The sequence below is a fragment of the Rutilus rutilus genome (assembly GCF_951802725.1).
Source record: "Rutilus rutilus genome assembly, chromosome: 7".
Taxonomy (NCBI): domain Eukaryota; kingdom Metazoa; phylum Chordata; class Actinopteri; order Cypriniformes; family Leuciscidae; genus Rutilus; species Rutilus rutilus.
In genome coordinates, this window is record NC_140221.1 from 12,512,274 (window position 1) to 12,532,189 (window position 19,916).

At 42.4% G+C, this 19,916-nt stretch overlaps 1 protein-coding gene across 1 annotated transcript in view; it reads left to right on the forward strand.

Annotated features, from left to right (window-relative positions):
• Positions 1–19,120, forward strand: part of LOC311294159 (segment polarity protein dishevelled homolog DVL-2-like) — an 81,968-nt gene extending 62,848 nt beyond the window's left edge. The window contains exons 12-15 of the mRNA XM_084414875.1: positions 12,549–12,680; positions 13,484–13,660; positions 16,188–16,406; positions 17,634–19,120. Of these exons, the coding sequence (XP_084271001.1) occupies positions 12,549–12,680; positions 13,484–13,660; positions 16,188–16,406; positions 17,634–18,163 (1,058 nt within the window). The 3' untranslated portion in view covers positions 18,164–19,120. The remainder of the gene's footprint in view (positions 1–12,548; positions 12,681–13,483; positions 13,661–16,187; positions 16,407–17,633) is intronic.
• The last annotated feature ends 796 nt before the right edge of the window (positions 19,121–19,916 follow it).

The window sequence follows — 19,916 nt, forward strand, 5'->3', positions numbered from 1 at the left end:
AGATTTCATCTGTTGGCAATAATTGTATTGCTTCTGTTGACCTTCCGAACCAATTAACCAGTTTTATGCCTGTTTCTTTGCAGCAGCTTAATGATATTACTGCTCATATGAAGCCCACCAGGTCTCCTGGTGATGTGCTCCCTTCTTCTCTGTTTAAGAAAGTACTTGATTCAATTGGCCCAAGTATTCTGTTTATTATGAATACTAGTTTGTCATCTGGTGTTGTTCCGGTTAGTTTTAAGCATGCGGTTATTCAGCCCCTTTTAAAAAAAAACGGCTTAGATCCCTTTGACTTGAGTAGTTATCGTCCGATTTCAAAATTGCCTTTTATTTCTAAGATACTAGAAAAAATTGTGAATGCACAGCTTAATGACTTTTTAACGAGAAATAACATTTCCGATAGATTCCAGTCAGGTTTTAGAGCTGGCCATAGTACAGAATCTGCTCTTTTGAGGGTCTCTAATGATATCCTGCGAGGTGTTGACTCTGGAAACCGTGTTGTTTTGCTCTTGTTAGATCTTACAGCGGCATTCGATACAGTTGATCATAACATTCTCATTGATCGCCTTAGGGATCAGGTTGGTATTCAGGGCTTAGCCCTGAAATGGTTCTCTTCCTATTTGAAGAATAGGACTTTTTCAGTCAATTTAGGGGATTATTTTTCTTCCGTTGCACCTCTTGTGTGTGGGGTTCCACAGGGCTCTATACTGGGACCAATTTTATTTTCCCTTTATATGCTCCCTTTAGGCTTGATTTTTGAGAAATTTGGGATTCAGTATCATCTGTATGCGGATGATTCTCAAATTTATTTACCACTTAAACATGGGCATAAATTTGCCATTCAGTCTCTTCAGGCATGTCTTGCCGAAGTTAAGTGTTGGCTTGCGAATAACTTTCTCCAATTAAATGAGGATAAGACAGAGATGATTTTATTTGGAAATAAGGGGTGTGTGGATGATGACTGCCTGGGGTTGTTTCCTGGGAAAAAAATGTCTAGCGTGAGGAACCTTGGTGTCATTTTTGACTCGGAACTTAAATTTGACCGGCAAATCAATGCTGTCGTTAAGAATAGTTTCTTCCATCTTAGATCAATATCTAAATTGAAATCTATCCTTTCTTTTGACGATATGGAGAAGGTTGTTCATGCCTTTGTGTCATCCCGTTTGGATTATTGCAATGTGTTGTATTTGGGTGTGAGTCAGGCTTCTCTCTCCCGTTTGCAACTCGTTCAGAACTCAGCTGCTAGACTTTTAACCGGTACTAAGAAGAGAGAGCACATTACTCCAGTGTTAATTAAACTACATTGGTTACCTATACGCTACAGAATTCAATACAAAGCGTTGTTGTATGTTTTTAAGTCTCTGCATGGTATAGCGCCTGAGTATGTTACTGATTTAATCAGCCGCTGTCAATCTAGTAGATCTCTGCGCTCAAATGATCAATTGCTTCTCATGGTTCCGCGATCCCGTTTAAAATGTAAAGGTGATCGGGCATTTTCTGTTGCAGCTCCTAGGCTCTGGAATGACCTTCCTCTGTCTGTAAAAACGTGTCCTTCATTGGGTGTTTTTCAGAGTGCGCTCAAAACTTATTTGTTTTCTTTAGCATTTGATAATGCTTTGTAAGTGTGTCATTTGTTTGTATTGTTTTTGTTTTTGTTTTTATTTTCTCTTTTTATACCTTCTGTACAGCACTTTGGTTCCACTTGTGGTGTTGAAAGTGCTTTATAAATAAAGTTGAGTTGAGTTGAGTTGAGTCTTAGCTGAATTTAATAGAAGAAAATTACAGGTCATCAAATATTTTATATCTTTAATACACTCTGTCAACTTAGATAATTTAGAGATTTCATCTGGTCGTGATGAAATATATAACTGAGTATCATCGGCATAACAGAGGAAACTAATTCCATTTTTTCTTATAATATTACCATGTGGCAGCATATATATTGAAAATAGCAGAGGGCCTAACACAGATCCTTGCGGCACTCCATAATTAACTGACATTATCTTAGATTTTTCCCCATTTAAATAGACAAAATGGAAACAGTCTGATAGGCACAATCTAAACCACCTTAAAGGTGCTCTAAGTGATGTTGGGTGACGTCACTTCTTGTTGACGTTTAAAGTACTGTCAAACAAAACAGAGGCTAGCTCGTCCCTCCCTCCTCCTCATCCACGCACAAACCCTCCAAACCACACCCCAAATCCTTCTTGTCGGTTATTGGCTGGAACAGTTTGATATGTTTCGTGGTGCGGGTGAGCCCAGTTTGTTTTTCTTGCGTTTGTGGAGCCTGGGGTGTCTACAGAGACCATGTTTTTTTACAGTGTGTTCAGGGAACAGGCAGCTAGCGGATGGTGAGGAGATGTTTGCTGTATGTGACAAAAAATGTTTTGGCCTAAAAAACGCGTGACATCGCTTAGAGCACCTTTAATCTCTGTCCCTGAATACCAGTCTAATTTTGTAGTCGATCTATAGTGTTGAACGCAGCACCAAGATCAAGTAAAACTAGTATTAAGATACAGCCTTAGTCAGAAGCTAGAAGTAAATAATTTGTCATTTTAATGAGCGCAGTGCTGTCTGTGCTATGACGGGGCCTGAATCCAGACTAAAAATTTTCATACATATCATTATTTTGCAAAAAAGAGCACAACTGAGCAGACACAACTTTTGCTAGTATTTTAGTCATAAATGGAAGATTTGAAATGGGTCTGTAATTTGCTAATTCATTTGGAACTAATTGTGATTTCTTTAATGAGAGGCTTAGTAACTGCCAGCTTGAACGATCTTGGAACATGACCTAGAGATAAAGACGAGTTAATAATATTGAGAAGAGGCTCTTCTGCTACAGGTAACAACTCTTTCAGTAATTTAGTGGGTATTGGATCTTAGGGCTGGGCGATATAGAGCAAAAAATATATCTCGATATATTTTGCTATATCTCGATATACGATATATATCTCGATATCTTTACAGGAAAAAGAACCCCCCAAAAACTACTGCAAAAACAAATATGCCAAATACCACCAAGTATTTTTTATTGAAGTGCAAAGAGGTAGGCAGTTCATGTAGGAACAAGTGCTTCTGCGACATTTTTAAATAATATATTTTTTTATTCTTTTTTTATAATTAAAACTAACATCATAAACATCATGATATTTTTTTACTTTGAGCAATTCTGGAGCTATAATTGACTCTAGGAGCATATAAAACAAAACAGCTCCTTGGAAAAAATTAAATGTAATATTGTAGTAGTTATAAACAAAGGTTTATTTTTTAGTTCAGATTAACATTTGAGGCAATTGTATTCATAATGTCAAAATTAAACCGACGTAATGTTACTTGTAGTGTTACTACAGTAAATCCATGGTGAATGTTGCTGATCTGTGGACACTGGATAGTTCATTCATGGCACAATGTTTCTTCCTGGTTTCCACGTCAGCGCTGTTTGATCCGTTAATAACGGAGAAATGTGAATGTTTCTCACTAGATCTCGCAGCGATGTTAATACTTCTGTGGCGAATTCAAATGCTTTCTTTACTGGATCATTAGCGCTGTGTAGTCAGTGTCGCATGATCACGATCGGCTCGCGCTGCTTTGGTCCAAACTGATAAACGGTCCTTCAACCACACAATAACGAGCAGTTTCATTCCGCTTGCATTACGTTTGCCATTTGATGTTGGGCAATGTTGTGGTCGCGCCGGCGTCTCTTACATTATGAGCGCGCTTGCCACGCGCAACGTGCCTACATTTGAAATAACACAATTTTTATAAATATAAACAATATATCGATATATACGATATGTCAAAATCCATATCGTGTTTAAAAAATATCTCGATATATTTTAAATATCGAGATATCGCCCACCCCTATTGGATCTGATAAAAATTTCGTTAGTTTAGATCAGGGGTGTCCAAACTCAGTCCTGGAGGGCCACTGTCCTGCAGAGTTTAGCTCCAACCCCAATTAAACACACCTGAACCAGATAATCAGACCTTGATTATCTGGTTCAGGTGTGTTTAATTGGGGTTGGAGCTAAACTCTGCAGGACAGTGGCCCTCCAGGACTGAGTTTGGACACCCCTGGTTTAGATGCAATGATAAGTTTATTTAGCTCTTCCTGTCCTATAGTTGTAAAGCACTGCAATTGTTCTTGAGGGGTGATAATTGAGGCTGAATCATTAGACGCTGTCAAAGGTAGTACATATTTCTGATGCTTTCGATTTTCTCTGTGAAGAAATTCATAAAGACATTACTACTAAACTGTAATGGAATCATTTGTTCAGGTGATGTCTGTTTATTGTTAATCTAGCCACTGTACTAAATAAAAAAAAATATTTTTGGTTATTTTCTATTAGTTTGCGGAGATGCTTGGCCCTGGATGCTTTTAGAGCCTTTTTATAACGGAAGTGCTGTCTTTCCATGCGATTCTAAAGACCTTTTAATGAGTTTGTTTCTCAATTACACAATAATTCAATTACGCTCTTGATTACTAGTTTCTCTCTTGATAGCGTGTGTAGCACTGTTGTACCATGGTGCATTACTTTTCTCTCTAACCCATTTTAATCTGATCAGTACAACAGTTTCTAATGTACTAGAGTTTTTCCACCTTTATTGTGACCTTTTAATTAAATTATTAAATTAAATGGGCTGTTTTTGCTGTTGTGCCTTTAAGACATGTTTGAAAACGTACTCGGTTACTAACGTAACCTCGGTTCTCTCTAGAAGAGGGACCGAGTACTGCGTAAGTATCTTACGCTAGGGGAAAATCCCTTTTCCACGAGATATTGAAGCCAAAAAATTATCCTTAATTTTGTATTATTGTAAAACGCGCTGCGGCAGCATACAGACATAGGCAAGACGGCTCGTGTGCCTATTGGCTGATCTGCGGCAACTGCAGCGCAGCAGCCTTTCGAGCGGGGCCTAGCGTGACGTCAGACCCAATGAGGGTGCTTCGCGCCCGCTGCGTCACGTCCCACCGAAACGGGCGTGGCTTAGGCCTATAAATCCAGCTCGCAGGCAGCTGATATCTGGTTTTTCATCGCCGAAGCTTACCAGAGCGTGAGCATGCACAGCAAGATACGCAGTACTCGTTCCCTCTTCTAGAGAGAACCGAGGTTACGTTAGTAACCGAGTACGTTCTCTTAAGAGAGGTCTCTCGTACTGCGTAAGTATCTTACGCTAGGGGACCCAATGTAAAACGCCGTGCGTGCTGGGATCTAACACCAAAGACCCAAGGGCGAAAACCCGGGGTACATATAGTGCATAATCACCAGGGGACCTCACAGGGAGTCCGGGAAGAGGGAGGGGCGGAGCCACGCTCTTCCACATAAAGTAGCGTCCCCAGACGCAAACTACATCATACAGACAGGGCGGAGTACGGCCTGAACTGATGGAAAATTGTGGGTCTTATTCGTTGCCCATAGCATTTTGAGGTCGATCAGCGAGCAGTTCTCATCGAGCAGTGCTCAGCAGACACGGTATTCTGAACCGATAGCATCAGAACAGACAGTACTGGTACATCTAGACCGACAACAGCCTGGCCTGTAAGGCGGGAACCTCTAGGTTATAAAACCTTATAAATGTAGACGGGGAGGCCCAGCCTGCCGCCATACATATATCTTGCAAGGCAATCCCACTCGACCAAGCCCACGATGAAGCCATGCTTCTCGTGGAGTGCGCTCTGACACCCAACGGGCACTGCATGCCCCTGGAAGTGTACGCCAGCGCAATGGCGTCAACTATCCATCTGGATAGGCTCTGTTTCGACGCGGCTAGTCCCTTGGAACGTCCGCTGAACGAAACAAAGAGTTGCTCCGTCTGTCTGAAGACAGATGAGCGAGACACATAAGCTCTTAATGCCCTGACTGGACAAAGGAAGCTCGCGCCTCCTTCCTCGTCAGAGACCGGTAGGGCTGACAGGGAAATGACCTGCGCCCTAAACGGTGTGTTGAGGGATTTTGGAACATAACCGTGCTTAGGTTTGAGTATAACTTTAGAGTCATTAGGCCCAAACTCCATGCACGTCGCGCTTACTGAGAGTGCGTGTAAGTCCCCTATGCGCTTCACTGAAGCGAGAGCCAGGAGAAACACTGTCTTGAAAGACAGGTGTTTAAGATCAATAGTCTGTAAAGGCTCGAATGGGTCACCTTTCATGGCTTCCAGCCCCATGGAAAGGTCCCATACAGGGACTGAGGGAGGTCTGGGAGGATTCAGTCTCATAGCTCCTCTAAGGAAGCGGATGACTAAATCGTTCCTTCCTATTGACTGACCAAGCGTTGTTTTTGAGAACGCTGCTATGGCCGCCACATACACTTTGAGCGTGGAACCTCCGTCACCCCACAGTCTAGGGGCGACACGCCACGAGCTGTGCACCAGCTGGAGAACACTGACCATTTCGAGGAATAGAGACGTCGCGTAGACGGAGCTCTAGCCTGCGTGATCGTGTTTAACACTCCGCTTGGGAGGTCAGCGGGTACCCGTTGATGGCCCAAACATGGAGGGACCACAGCTCTGGGCGCTGATGCCAAATCGAGCCCTTGGCCTGAGAGAGGAGGTCCCTCCTCACTGGCACTGGCCATGGGGCAGTGCTCACTAGCTGCATCAGAACTGGGAACCAGGGTTGGTTTTTCCAGAACGGAGCTACGAGTAGCACTGAGCATCCTTCTTCCCTGATCCGTTCTATCACCTGAGGCAGGAGAGAGACGGGAGGGAAGGCATAGAGCGGGCGGCGGGGCCATACATGAGCCAGCGCGTCCCTGCTCTTGGAGAAAAATTCCAGACAGTGAGCGTTTTCTTGAGACGCGAACAGGTCTATTTCCGCTCTGCCGAATTTCTTCCACAGCAGCTGGACTGTCTGTGGGTGTAGAGACCACACGCCTGTCGGAACATTGTTCCTGAACAGTCTGTCTGGTCCTACGTTTAGGAGCCCTGGCACGTGCGCTGCTCTCAGCGAGAGCAGGTTGCGCTGAGCCCACACCAGGAGGCGTTCTGCCAGCCTGTGCAGGTTTCGGGACCTGAGGCCGCCCTGGCGATTTATGTAGGACACCACTGACATGTTGTCCGAGCGGACCAAGACGTGGTGTCCTCGTATTTGGGGACAAAAACGCGTCAGCGCGTTGTCTACTGCCAACATTTCGAGGCAGTTTATGTGAAGAAGCTTCTCCCGTTCTGACCATTGGCCGAAGAACGGTCTGCCCTCGAGCAGCGCTCCCCATCCCGAGGTGGATGCGTCCGTGGACACTACCTTCACACTCGAGGAAGTCCCCAGGCTTACACCTGATTGGTACCAGTCGTTTGCTTTCCAAGGTTTCAGAGCTGCGATGCATTTCTGATTGACCTTGAGACGAAGCAGACCGGAAGCCCACGCTCGGCGCGGTACTCGCGCTTTCAGCCAGAACTGTAGCGGGCGCATGCGAAGCAAGCCCAGCTGAAGTACTGACGATGCTGAGGCCATGAGACCTAGCATCCTCTGAAATTTCTTGAGCGGGACAGATGCGCCGCAGCGGAAAGAGCTCGCTGCACGCTGAATGTCTAGTACGCGCTGTGGTGACAGTCGCGCTATCATAGACAGCGAGTCCAGTTCTGTGCCCAGAAAAGATATTATCTGTCTGGGGGACAGAGAACTCTTCGCCCAATTGACTCTGAGACCCAGATTCTCGAGGTGGTCGAGCAAAATGGTCCTGTGCTCTATGAGCACCGAGTGAGATTGAGCTAGAATCAGACAATCGTCCAAGTAGTTCAATACTCGCATGCCCTGCAGTCTGAGGGGTGCGAGCGCTGCGTCCATGCACATCGTAAATGTACGGGGTGCTAGGGACAAGCCGAACGGTAGGACTGTGTACTGATATGCCTGGCCCTCGAAGGCGAATCTCAAATATCGCCTGTGACGTGACGCTATCTGTATTTGAAAAAACGCGTCTTTCAGATCTATTGACACAAACCAATCTCCTCGGCGAATCTGCGCGAGGATTTTTCTGGTCGTGAGCATCCTGAACTGTCGCTTTGCAAGCACGCTGTTCAGTTGCCTTAGATCTAGTATGGGTCTGAGACCCCCGTCTTTTTTCCGTACCAGGAAGTATCTGCTGTATAGCCCCCCTTCGCTCTGAGCTTGAGATAACGGCTCTATGGCCCCTTTGCTCAATAGTTTCAAAATTTTGGCTCGAAGTAGGTGTGCTACTTCTGTTTTTACCGTGGTCTCGACGCGCGTCGCATAGCGGCGCGGGTGTCGGCGAAACTGTAGCGAATAGCCTCTTTCTATAATGTTTAGCACCCACTTCGAAACCCCGGGTAGCCTTGCCCATGCATCTACACGAATGGCTAGGGGTTGAATGCGAAGCGCGCACTGGTTGCTCAGCGACAGAGGGGCTTCGGTGTGCTGCAACATAAGCGTCGCGCTTGTGACATTTGAGGCAGAGGGCGCGCTGATAACAGCGGGCACATTGCCCGCGCTCGACTCCTCTGCGGTGGTCAACCGAGAGGGGGAGGGCTGGGCGAATCCCGTAGGATTTGTCATGTCTATGTGTGGATGTGGGCGTGGGATAGCGGGCACATTTACCACACTGAGAGCATTGTCTGCCTGAGCAGAGCGAATGCACGTTGGTTTCGTTTTTACAGAAATCTTGAGACATGCAAAACGTAGTGATTGTGGGCACTGGGCAGTGGGCACATCTGCTACGTTTAATGCGCAATCGAACTGGGTCGATTTTATATGCGCGAGCCCTATGTGACGGGCTGTGCTTGTGTGTAGGAATGAGCACTGGGCAGTGGGCATTTTGTCTACACTCATAACACCATTGGAGGTGGCCGGGACACCAGAAAATACACTCTTTGTGGGATTTATCTGGGTAGCCGTGAAAACGGCATTTGTGTGCAGGCAAGCGGGCAGTGGAACCGGCTTGTTGACTGCAAAATACACTGGAACAGTTACATTTCTTGGAACTGGACGAGCAATGAGTTTTGGTGGTAGCCCGGCCGCGGCGGGACTTGAACACCGTCGTTTCCCTAAGCGTGCTAGGACGACTTCGGGACCTCGGGCTTTACCGCAATCCTGGGCCGCGGCCCACGCGGGGCGGGGCGGCGGCCAGATGAGCGAGAGCGCGGTCTCGCGCTTCGGGCCTGTCGGCGCTGCGAAGTGGCGGCGGTGGGCGGAGGCTGAGGCTGTGAGCTCTGAGCAGACGGTTTCGCACGGCCTGCTGCAGAACTGGAGCGCTTCGGAAGGAAGTGCTTCATAGCCTGTGACGCTTTCTGTACCTCGGCGAATCTTTCTGCTAAATCTTTGACGGAAGTTCCGAAGAGGCCAGCAGGAGAAAGCGGAGCGTCGAGGAACGCGAGGAAGCCTCAGACTCAGACATCTCGGAGAGCGTTAGCCACAGGTGTCTCTCAGCCACAGTGAGAGAGGCCATGCTCCGTCCTATGGCCTGTGCAGCAGACTTAGTAGCGCGGAGAGCGAGGTCCGTAGCACTTCTCAAGTCTGGCACGCAAATTGCATCTGGCCCTTTCTCATCCAGCTTTCGGAGGAGATCGGCCTGGAAAATTTGCAGTGTGGCCATAGTATGCAGCGCTGACGCAGCCTGCCCAGCGGCGGAGAAAGCGCGACCGAGCAGGTTTGACGTCATGCGGCAAGCTTTTGAAGGTAGCGCCAGCTTAGCGCGCCGTCCAGCGGAGGGCGGGCATAAGTGGTTAGCTATCACTTCTTCGACCGGCGGCAGCGAATGGTACCCTCTGTTTTTAGCATCGTCAACAGCGGAGAATGCTAGTGAAACAGAAGAGCGCATTCTAGCTGAATAGGGGGCGCTCCAAGACTTAGCGACTTCTTCGTGTAGCTCAGGAAGAAAAGGCGCTGGTCTGGACGCAGGCGAAGTGCGCTCCCCAGGGAGAAAATATCCATCCAGCCGGTTGTGAGCAGGCTGTTCAGGTGTAGACCACTCGAGGCCGAGGCTCGCCGCGGCTTGTGCGAGTACACGCATCAGCTCTGACTCGATGCTAGCCCTTTTGCCTGACGAAGCGCAAGCAGAGGGCGCGAGATCAACAGAGCTCGCCCAATCCTCACTGCCCGATGCCAGGAGAGCAGGAATCGTCCTCCCCCGACGCAGCTTTTTCATCAGCGTCATCAACGGAAGCGGCGGCAGACGGCGGCCGCTGTCCGTCAGGAAGAGACACTGACGAAGCCGGCGAAGCTGGTGGGCGAACCGGCGAGCTTGGACGGGTGGGGGAAGGTTCCGGAACCCGCTGAGCACAGCGCTTTTTACGGCGCGGCACTACAGCGGGCGGAGGTGCAATCTCAGCGAAAAATGCCAGGCGAGTCCTCAGAGTCGCCATAGGCAGTAGCTCGCAATGAGGGCAGCCGCCGTCAGCGAGCGCGAGAGCTGCATGATCCTCACCCAGGCAGGAAACGCAGATAACATGGCGGTCCCCGTCGCTGAGTGTGGCTCTGCACGAGCCGCAGGAAGGCATCTTTAAAAAGACGCAAGCTCTTTTAGACAGTGTCGCGGCGGCGAACACACACACAGCAGAGAGTGTAAAGGATATAAGCGCCGGATAGCGCAGCGGGAAGGCGATAGAAGGCGGCGCGGCCAGCGGCTTCAGTGACGACTCGTCCCGCTGCAAAGGCTTCCTCAGACGGCGCGGCTTCTCTCCGGATCCAGCTCTTCGCTGAAGAGATGAAAAATCTGATATCAGCTGCCTGCGAGCTGGATTTATAGGCCTAAGCCACGCCCGTTTCGGCGGGACATGACGCAGCGGGCGCGAAGCACCCTCATTGGGTCTGACGTCACGCTAGGCCTCGCTCGATAGGCTGCTGCAGTTGCCACAGATCAGCTAATAGGCACACGAGCCGTCTTGCCTATGTCTGTATGCTGCCGCAACGCGTTTTACAATAATACAAAATTAAGGATCATTTTTTGGCTTCAATATCTCGCGGAAAAGGGATTTTCCCCTAGCGTAAGATACTTACGCAGTACGAGAGACCTCTCGTAAGAGAACACCTCATCGCCTGTAAAATGAGCAACCGCAATTTGCTGCTCTAATTCCTGGGCTGCGGGTTTACTGTATCTTTACATAGCTACTAGAGATCAGCTCTAACGTCACCTGAATCCACTGTTAAAAATAAATCATCAACCCGCCACCCACACAAATCTCTGTTTTTCTCTGATTTAGATATCTGCACCTGATCACATTACTCGTCACGTTACAGATGTCCTAATTCTCAGTGTTAATGGTGATATGGTATCATATTACCCTGAATAGGCATCTTTTAAACATTTATTTAAAGGAAAAGTTCTTTGGCAAAATTGCATTTGTTTAATAGCCTAAACACAGGCTTTACTCCCTTCAAACTTAAATTGGAATGTCACTGTTTCGTCACTGCAACTTCCCGAACATACACATAATAAATTAAACATGTTTATCCCAAGCAAAGGCTGGATATAGGCTGTTATTAGTTTGTCCTATACATACAGTGCTTCACAGCCGTGAGATATCACATACCCAGCACTTGATTCATCCTGGTTAACTACTTCGGTAACACTTTACAATAAGGTTCATTAGTAAACATTAGATAACTGCATTAGTTAGCATGAACTAATAATGAACTGCACTTATACAGCATTTATTAATCTTTGTTAATGTTAATTTCAACATTTACTAATCCTTTATTAAAATCTTGTTAGTTAATGCACTGTGAACTAACATGAACAAACAATGAACAGCTTTATTTTTATCAACTAACATTAACACAATACAAATACAGTAACACATGTATTGCTCATGGTTTGTTCATGTTAGTTAATACATTAACTAATGTTAACTAATGAACCTTATTGTAAAGTGTTACCACTACTTCACTAAAATGCTCCCACAATGTACAGTACTTTTCTTTCCTTCCTTTTGTTTTGTCTTTAATTCTACTTTTTGAAATTCCTCTCTGAACTGTTTTGCCTCCATTGCTGCAACCCCACAACTGTGTAGCTTAGAGTCTGCAAATAAGTGCCTGATGAAAAGTTAAGCTTCAATGACGTTAATATTCCATTATTATGTTGGAAAACACAATTATCAGAAAAAAATCTGTTAAGCTTGTGGATTTTTAGTTAAAGCAGTTTAAAGCTGATCTTTTGTAGGTTTTTTTCCCCCTTAGTTTTATATAATGATGTCTTGGTGCTCTAGGCATATGTTTTCCTTGATTGTTTTTTTTTTTCTGAAGAGAAATACGCTGTTGTTGAAAACAAAATTAAAAGTGTGACTCACATTCTGTACAGTTTTACTGTAAAATTAGAGTTCCGTGTCTTTATTACAATCAACAAATTATAATGATTTGTCTCATCCACCGGCGACCCAACAAATCTCATTTTAACATCATGAAAAGCACAGATTTCAGAATTAGTTGTTTTTGCTGCTTAGTTTAAATAAATGGTCTTTTTGAAATTTTTAAAAGATCTAATTAGTTTTCATATCCCTTTTAAATCTCCATTTTCACCATGTTTTCTCCTATTACAGTCAGAATCTAGAAGGATGTGGCATCACTTCTCAGCCTTTACAATCTTTATCTTTTCCTGTAGGGTTTGATGAGTTCTCGCTCTCCTTGCATTCTGATATGACGTCGATTGCTAAAGCCATGGCCTCTCCTGACTCTGGCCTGGAAGTCAGAGACAGGATGTGGCTAAAGATCACCATCCCGAATGCATTCCTGGGTGAGTCTAACCAAAGACCAAGAGAGGGAGATTTATAATTACATATACATTTAAGCATTTAGCAGATACTTAATCCAAAGTGGTTTACAAATGAGAAATAAAAGAAATAAGAGATTAAGGAGTAAGTAACATGAGAAGTTATGTTATGTTATGTTATGTTATGTTATGTTATGTTATGTTATGTTATGTTATGTTATGTTATGTTATGTTATGTTGATACAATTTTCCAAGACTGTTCAAAGGTGTACAGGCAAGAATACAAATGAAAGTAAGAAACAATGAAAGTATAGAGAAAATTATTATTATTAATTTATGTATAGAAGGTTGCCTGAGGAAATGAGACTTTAGGTAATATGAGAAGACAAGGAGAATATTAGCTCATTTAGCTCATGCTTAATCAAATAGAAAGTGGAATTTGTGTCATATATATAGTGTGTGTGTGTGTGTGTGTGTGTGTGTGTGTGTGTGTGTGTGTGTGTGTGTGTGTATATATATATATATGTATAATGTATGTATCATATATACGTATAGCTTAAATGTGTCCAAACCCAAAGATCTACACCCTACGTTTTTGTCCAACAAGCTTTTAAATGAAAAGCATTCTTCTTTATTTATTTATTCTTACTTTGCTCTGTGTTTCTGAATTGACAGGATTTAAGAAAAATGACCAGACACAAAATTTTGTAGTGTTTGCTGAATCTTTTGAGAGCTTTTTAGAGTCAAAAATCAGGTAGTAATTATCAGTTTGGACCAAATGCAGGATATTTTCTTTGACATTGTTATCATTCGTTCTGTTTGTACAGGTTCTGATGTGGTAGAGTGGCTTTATCATCACATTGAGGGCTTCCAGGATAGACGAGAGGCTCGTAAATATGCCAGTAACCTCCTGAAAGCTGGTTTTATCAGACACACAGTGAACAAGATCACCTTTTCAGAGCAGTGCTACTATGTGTTTGGAGACTTCAGCGACTGTGAAAACTGTAAGTGTGATCAATGTTCGAATGGATCATATAATGTGGCATTGGTGTTGTAGCTCTTTTGTCAGACCTGCCAACCTGTAAACATTTTATGATTGTGGTTTAAGACAACTGAAGTAGAGAAGAAGAAAACAAGTTTTTCCCAAATGTCCTCATGATAAAATTTTATGTGCATCCATTGTAAAGCTGATATTTAAAAAAAACATTTATCCCTTGGGGGAATCTTTGTCACCTTTTTCACCCCTAATAAGTTTGCTTCTAGAATATGTGATTGTGTTGTTTTCTGCATCGCTGATTTGCAGTTTGTTGGGAAATGACCGCATTTAAATGGAAGTGGTGCGAAAGTGTGTGAACCAAGCATTACACTATAGAGTGGCCCAGGGATGATGTCAAAACCTGGAAGCAGTAGCATAGCCACGAGGGGGCCTGGGAGGGCCTAGGCCCCCTCATTTACATGTCCCACCCCCCAGATTTCTAATTTTTTGTGCACAAACATCCGAAGCACGTGCCCAGAGAGCTGCCTCAGACAGTGCGTGAATAATCGAGTTCTCTTTGTCTTCTTGCGTGCTTGAACGGACAAATTCACACAATTTTTTTTTCAAAATGCCTGTACAGGCAAGTATCCTTGAAAATAGTTGGTTATATCTTAAGTGAACGTAAACAGTTGAAAAGACAACGCGTGTGTAACAGTATGTTGGATATGTGCTGCTCTTAAAGTGGCAGCAACCTAATAAACCTACTGATGTCTTTGTCCTCAATGTTAATCTAACAACAAAAGAAAATCACTCACTGCTCTTGACTTGTCGAACCCTGCTGGAGCAGCTCTAAATATTCACTGTGCTGTTAAATAAAAGATAAAATATGATAGAGCATTTATTATTTAATTTATTATTATTATTTATTTTATTATTTAAAAAAATTAAAAATAGAAGTATCGATACCACTTTTTCGTATTGCTATTTCCTTTTTACTATTATTTTCCATATTGTGTGTGTGTGTGTGTGTGTGTGTGTGTGTGTCTTTGATTTTATAGTTATTTTAGAGTAAACTATATTTTGTAAAATACATATTTTATATAAAAGAAAAAATGTTTAGTACAGTACATTTGATTTACAGTAAGAAACACCATGGCAGGTGTCAATTTAAATGTATGCCAGAAGTGTTTTTCTTTTAAGAATTAAAAATAAGTATAATATAATAAATATTAGTAGCCTATTATAAATCAAATATAAGTAAAATATAATTAGAATAAATGTAAGTATAATAAAAATATAAATATTGGGTAACACTTTATTTTAGTGTCATTGTTACATACATTACATGTACTTACCATAAAGTAAATTACGCATAATTACATGCAACTAACCCTCAACCAAATCCTAATCCTACCCTAATGAAATCCTACCCTATTGTAAGTACATTTTGTTAATTAATATTACTCAGTACTTAAATGTATAATTACACTGTAACAATGACACTTTAAAATAAAGTGTAACCAAATGTTCTTTAAAAATAAGTTGAGATAATGCAAATTGATGACTTTAACAAATACATAGACAATCGATTAACAACCTCAGATAGTTACAGTAGATCTGTCTTTAACAGTTTATACATTTTCGTAAAAAATGTATTTCTTTATGGAGAAAATGAAGTACTATGAAAATAGTAACGATTTTTTTTTATTTAGTTTTTTACTTGATTTAGTCTAGTTAGTTTTGTATCAAATACAATGTGATTTTCGTTGATCGAAATCTGGGAGCAACAGCACATTTCTCCACTTGGGCGAGTGATCAGCGGACAGCTTTCCCTGTGCATGAAATCCCCCATATGCCAAGCAAACCAATGAGAAAGCGGGAGAAGGATAACGATACATAATAACAGAGCATAGGCGCTAAAGCTGCTGTGGATCCGCTTACCCGAAGCACTCCGTAAATGGCAATTTTGAAGAAAATTTCCATCATTTGGCAAATAAATAAATGATGGAGAGTTACATATGTATTGGCAACATTTTATCTTGTAAGCTTAATGGTGCACCGCAAACAAATGAATTTATAGTAATTTATAGTGTTAATGTTAATTAGCAAGTCCACGAATGGTAAGTAATGAAAATGATATAAATATTGTGGCCCTGTCATTTTAAAAATCTAGCTACGACACTGCCTTGAAGACTAATTTGTCACTGGCTCCCTTGAGATTTTCCCATGGGGTTTTATAATGTTTTTTATTAAAAAATAAAGTAAAATACTTTGTTTTAGATGACACAACTTACTGCTCCTAATGTGTGTTCACTAACATGGATGGGTTAAATGCAGAGGACAAATTACAAGTATGGGTTGCCATACTTAGCCTTCACGTCACTTCACTTCACTAATTTGAAAAACCCCATTATAAAACCCCATAAGAATTAGTCTTCTGAATTTTTATGTCATCCCTGTGGCACTCAAAATATTTTCCCATGGTAGGCTGGTCTGTCTTATGTTAATAGATTTTTCCTCTGTTTCTCTCTGTCCGCCTCTGCCTTTCCCCACAGATATGGCAAATCTCTCGCTAAATGACAATGATGGTTCCAGTGGAGCTTCAGACCAGGACACACTGGCACCCTTGCCTTTGCCAGGGGCCACACCCTGGCCCCTGATGCACACTTTCCCTTATCAATACCCACAAACTTACCCCAGCCAACCCCCTCCATACCATGAGCTCTCTAGCTATTGCTATGCACCAGGAAGTGCTGGCAGTCAACACAGTGAAGGTGAGAGAGAGCAAAGGATTAACTTCATTCACTTGAATATCTAGAATTAATACGTTATTATTATAATCTTGTATACTATATTGTGATGACGGGTGCTAAAATGACATCATCTCTACTGCGATTATGGCAGTATGTGAAGTCTTTACTTCACATACTGTTTATGGACTTATGTTTCTTTACATTTGTTATTTATGGTTTTGTGTTTCTGTTGACTATGATGCAGTCTATTAGGTTTATGATACAATTGTTTAATCTGGTTTCTTATTCTATAACGTTCAATTATAATAAGTTTAAGATATGCTGTTTGAGTTGATTGCAGATAAGTGCACATATCAGCGGTCATCACAACGTGTTATGTCTACTGTAGGTTTCCTTTGATGTATTTTTCCCATTAACCACACAGAGACAAGTGGTAGTTATGCATTTTGTTATTTATTATTTCAAATCTGTATTTATTCCCACATTGCAAACAGTTGCCCCACATGCTGTATACTCACCATATCCTGTTCCTGTGACTCCTTAAAGGAGCGGGCGGGACCACAGCTTCCCTTTTTCTTGTGTTGGGTTAAACCATTTCTATTAGTAGGGAAGGGAACTTAACTCTTGGTGATGTAGGCATGGATAAATGTCCTATAGTGTTTACATGTTGTTTAAATTGCTGAATGAGTTTATTTTATTTATTTTTGAAAGTTAAATGGTTAAATGGTCATATGTTTAGGCTACAAAAAAGGTTTTGGTATTGATGCCCCTGCAGTTGGTATGGTCTTGGGTGTAATGAGCTTGTCCTAGGCTATATAAGCCAGTCTAAACTGAACCTTGGGAAGGTAAAGACTGGGTCATATGGCTGAATGTATCCATTGTAGATTTTGCTGCCTGTAGCAATTTGTTTTCTTGCGGTTGTTGATACATCAGAGTTTGCAGAGTCAAGTGTATATTCATTTTATTTTTATTTAATATCGTTTTTTTTTTCTTTGACACCTCACTGTGAATCTGTACACTCCTTCTCCACTGGCATTAAATAAAAATCCTCTTTGGATGATATCTGAGTCCTGAGCCTATCTACCACCTCCCCTTGATCTCTACGGGACACGTTATGACATATATAATATATAATAATATATTTTGAATCAATATATTCTTAAAAACTGAGTCAAAATTATTTCCATGTTCCTTTTCAGTCTTGAATATACACACAACTTTTCCTTTGTTTATTTCTCTCTCTCGCAGGAAGTCGTAGCAGTGGTTCAACACGAAGTGAGGGTGAGCGAAGACGCGGCAGTAAAGGAGGTGGGAGCACCAGTGGACGAGATGAAAAATCCCCTGTAGGAGGAGGTGGAGCCGACTCCCGCTCTGGCAGCGGCAGCGAATCGGAATACTCTATTCGCAGTAGCCGGACAAGAGACAACGGTTCCACCACACCAAGTGAGCACAGCCTCAGTCTGAGCCAGCGGTCGCATCACAGAGTTCCGCCCTCTCACCTGGCTCCATATCCCCCTGGAATCCCAATCTCATATAATTCCATGATGGTCATGATGTTGCCACAGCACCCCCACCCCCATCCGGCCATGGGCAGCCCTATAACCACCCTCCCAACTCCACCTCTTCCATCTTTGCCGCCCACTTTTACACCTGGTGGCCCTCCTGGAGCTCCTCCCACCAGGGATCTGGGATCCGTTCCTCCTGAGCTCACTGCATCCAGGCAGTCCTTCCATCTGGCTATGGGCAACCCCAGTGAGTTCTTTGTGGATGTTATGTAGTTGAGTGAAGGTGAGAAACATGAAATGAATCGGAGGGGGCACAAATCCAAAAGAATTTATAAATCAAGTATCTTTCAAATTCTCCTAAGAGGACGCTTTGTTCATTTCGGAAAATCTAAAACAGCCATTTCTTTCTGCTTGTCCCATGATTAATGTTCCACTCTCTTTGATTCTTCTTGTGTGCCCAGTGCTTATATAATTAAGCATTCACTGGTACTGGTAATATAGCAAACACCATTGATGTGAACTGAATAAAATTCAAGGCTATATTTCCTTACAGTCAGATACAAGGTACAGTGGCGGTACGCTGATAGGGAGTGACTTTTGCTCAAATTGTATATAGATCATTGTCTGGAATATTAAAATTCAGTCACTACAAAGTTAAAAAAAGAAATCTGCTTTTTTTCTGAGTAGTGATATGCAGTGCATGTTAGCATTTTCAGTTGAGTACAATGAAAAGTAATGACCAATACAGCAGTGCATTTAGCAAAATAGCGTTTTGTTAGTAGTGGTTTTAGAGTAGTTGTACAGTAAAGAACATTTCACAAGGATTTTTATGTCGACTTTACTCACAGGTATTGTTCAGACAGGGTCTGTGGTACATTATTTTATAGAACAAAAGAAGATAATTTTCATCTTTGCTCTGAGATTTATGAAATAAGAATGTTGCCAGTGTGTGTAGACCGTAGTTATTTCACAACCTGACCTAGATTCTTTTGGTCGGGTGTTTTCTAAGGCACTGATGGTTTTCAATGTGTATGTTGTTTTTTTTTATTTTATTTTTTATAACATTTGAGTTTGTTAAATCGCTCAACTGGCAAACTAAGGAGAATATTATATCATAATAAGCTGTGTAATTGCTTTACAATTTTTATTCTGTAGCTGAATAAACTAAGTCCAAGTATCTTTTGCTTGACAGTCAGTTGTTTCTCCATGTACAACATTTGTTAAACATTGTTTATTTAAGCATGTCCCCTGTGTTTGTTTCTCAGTTGGCTCACATTCTTTGTTTAGTATGTGTTTTAGTTCAGGGCCAAAGTTAATATACATGTTCTACTAATCTGAGACCAGTTGTGTTGTTTATGATGGATAGAATTCAGAAAGGTAGGACGGACTGGTGTTAAATTGCAGGCACCTTGGAGCAAACAGCCTCAGCTGGAACACATCAACTGGCATTTTTCTACTTATGCTTTGTTCGGGTCATTTTGGCCCAGAGAGGATTTTCCCATACCCGAAAATGCTAGTTAATGTTATTGCATTGGACAAATTTTTTTCATTTTTGTGGGTTTTTTTCCACATTGTAACACTTATGGTGATCCCAGTTAAAAATGACTGGCCTACAAAAAATTGCTTATAAATCTCTCATTATGCTACCGTATCACAAAATATTGGATTCAATCTTTTTGTCAACTTGTTTTCTTTCAATTAGGACAGGTTTTATATTTATTTTTGGAACTGATAAATCATAGGCCTTATTAATCCGAGCTTACGTACCTCCGTTTTTGAGTGAAAAAAACATTATTTGTGGATCATTTTGTAAATTTTACATAAAATATGGAAAAGATTTGCACTGTTTATCACACTAGTGTTGTGAGGCTCAGATCAATGAGGCCTACGATCAATCAGTTTCAAAACTGAAAGAAAACAAGTTTACAAAAAGATTGAATCCAATATTTCATGATAAAATAGCTTATAAATCTCTCATTACGCAATTTTTTTGTAGGCCGGTCATTTTTGACCGGGAACACCACAA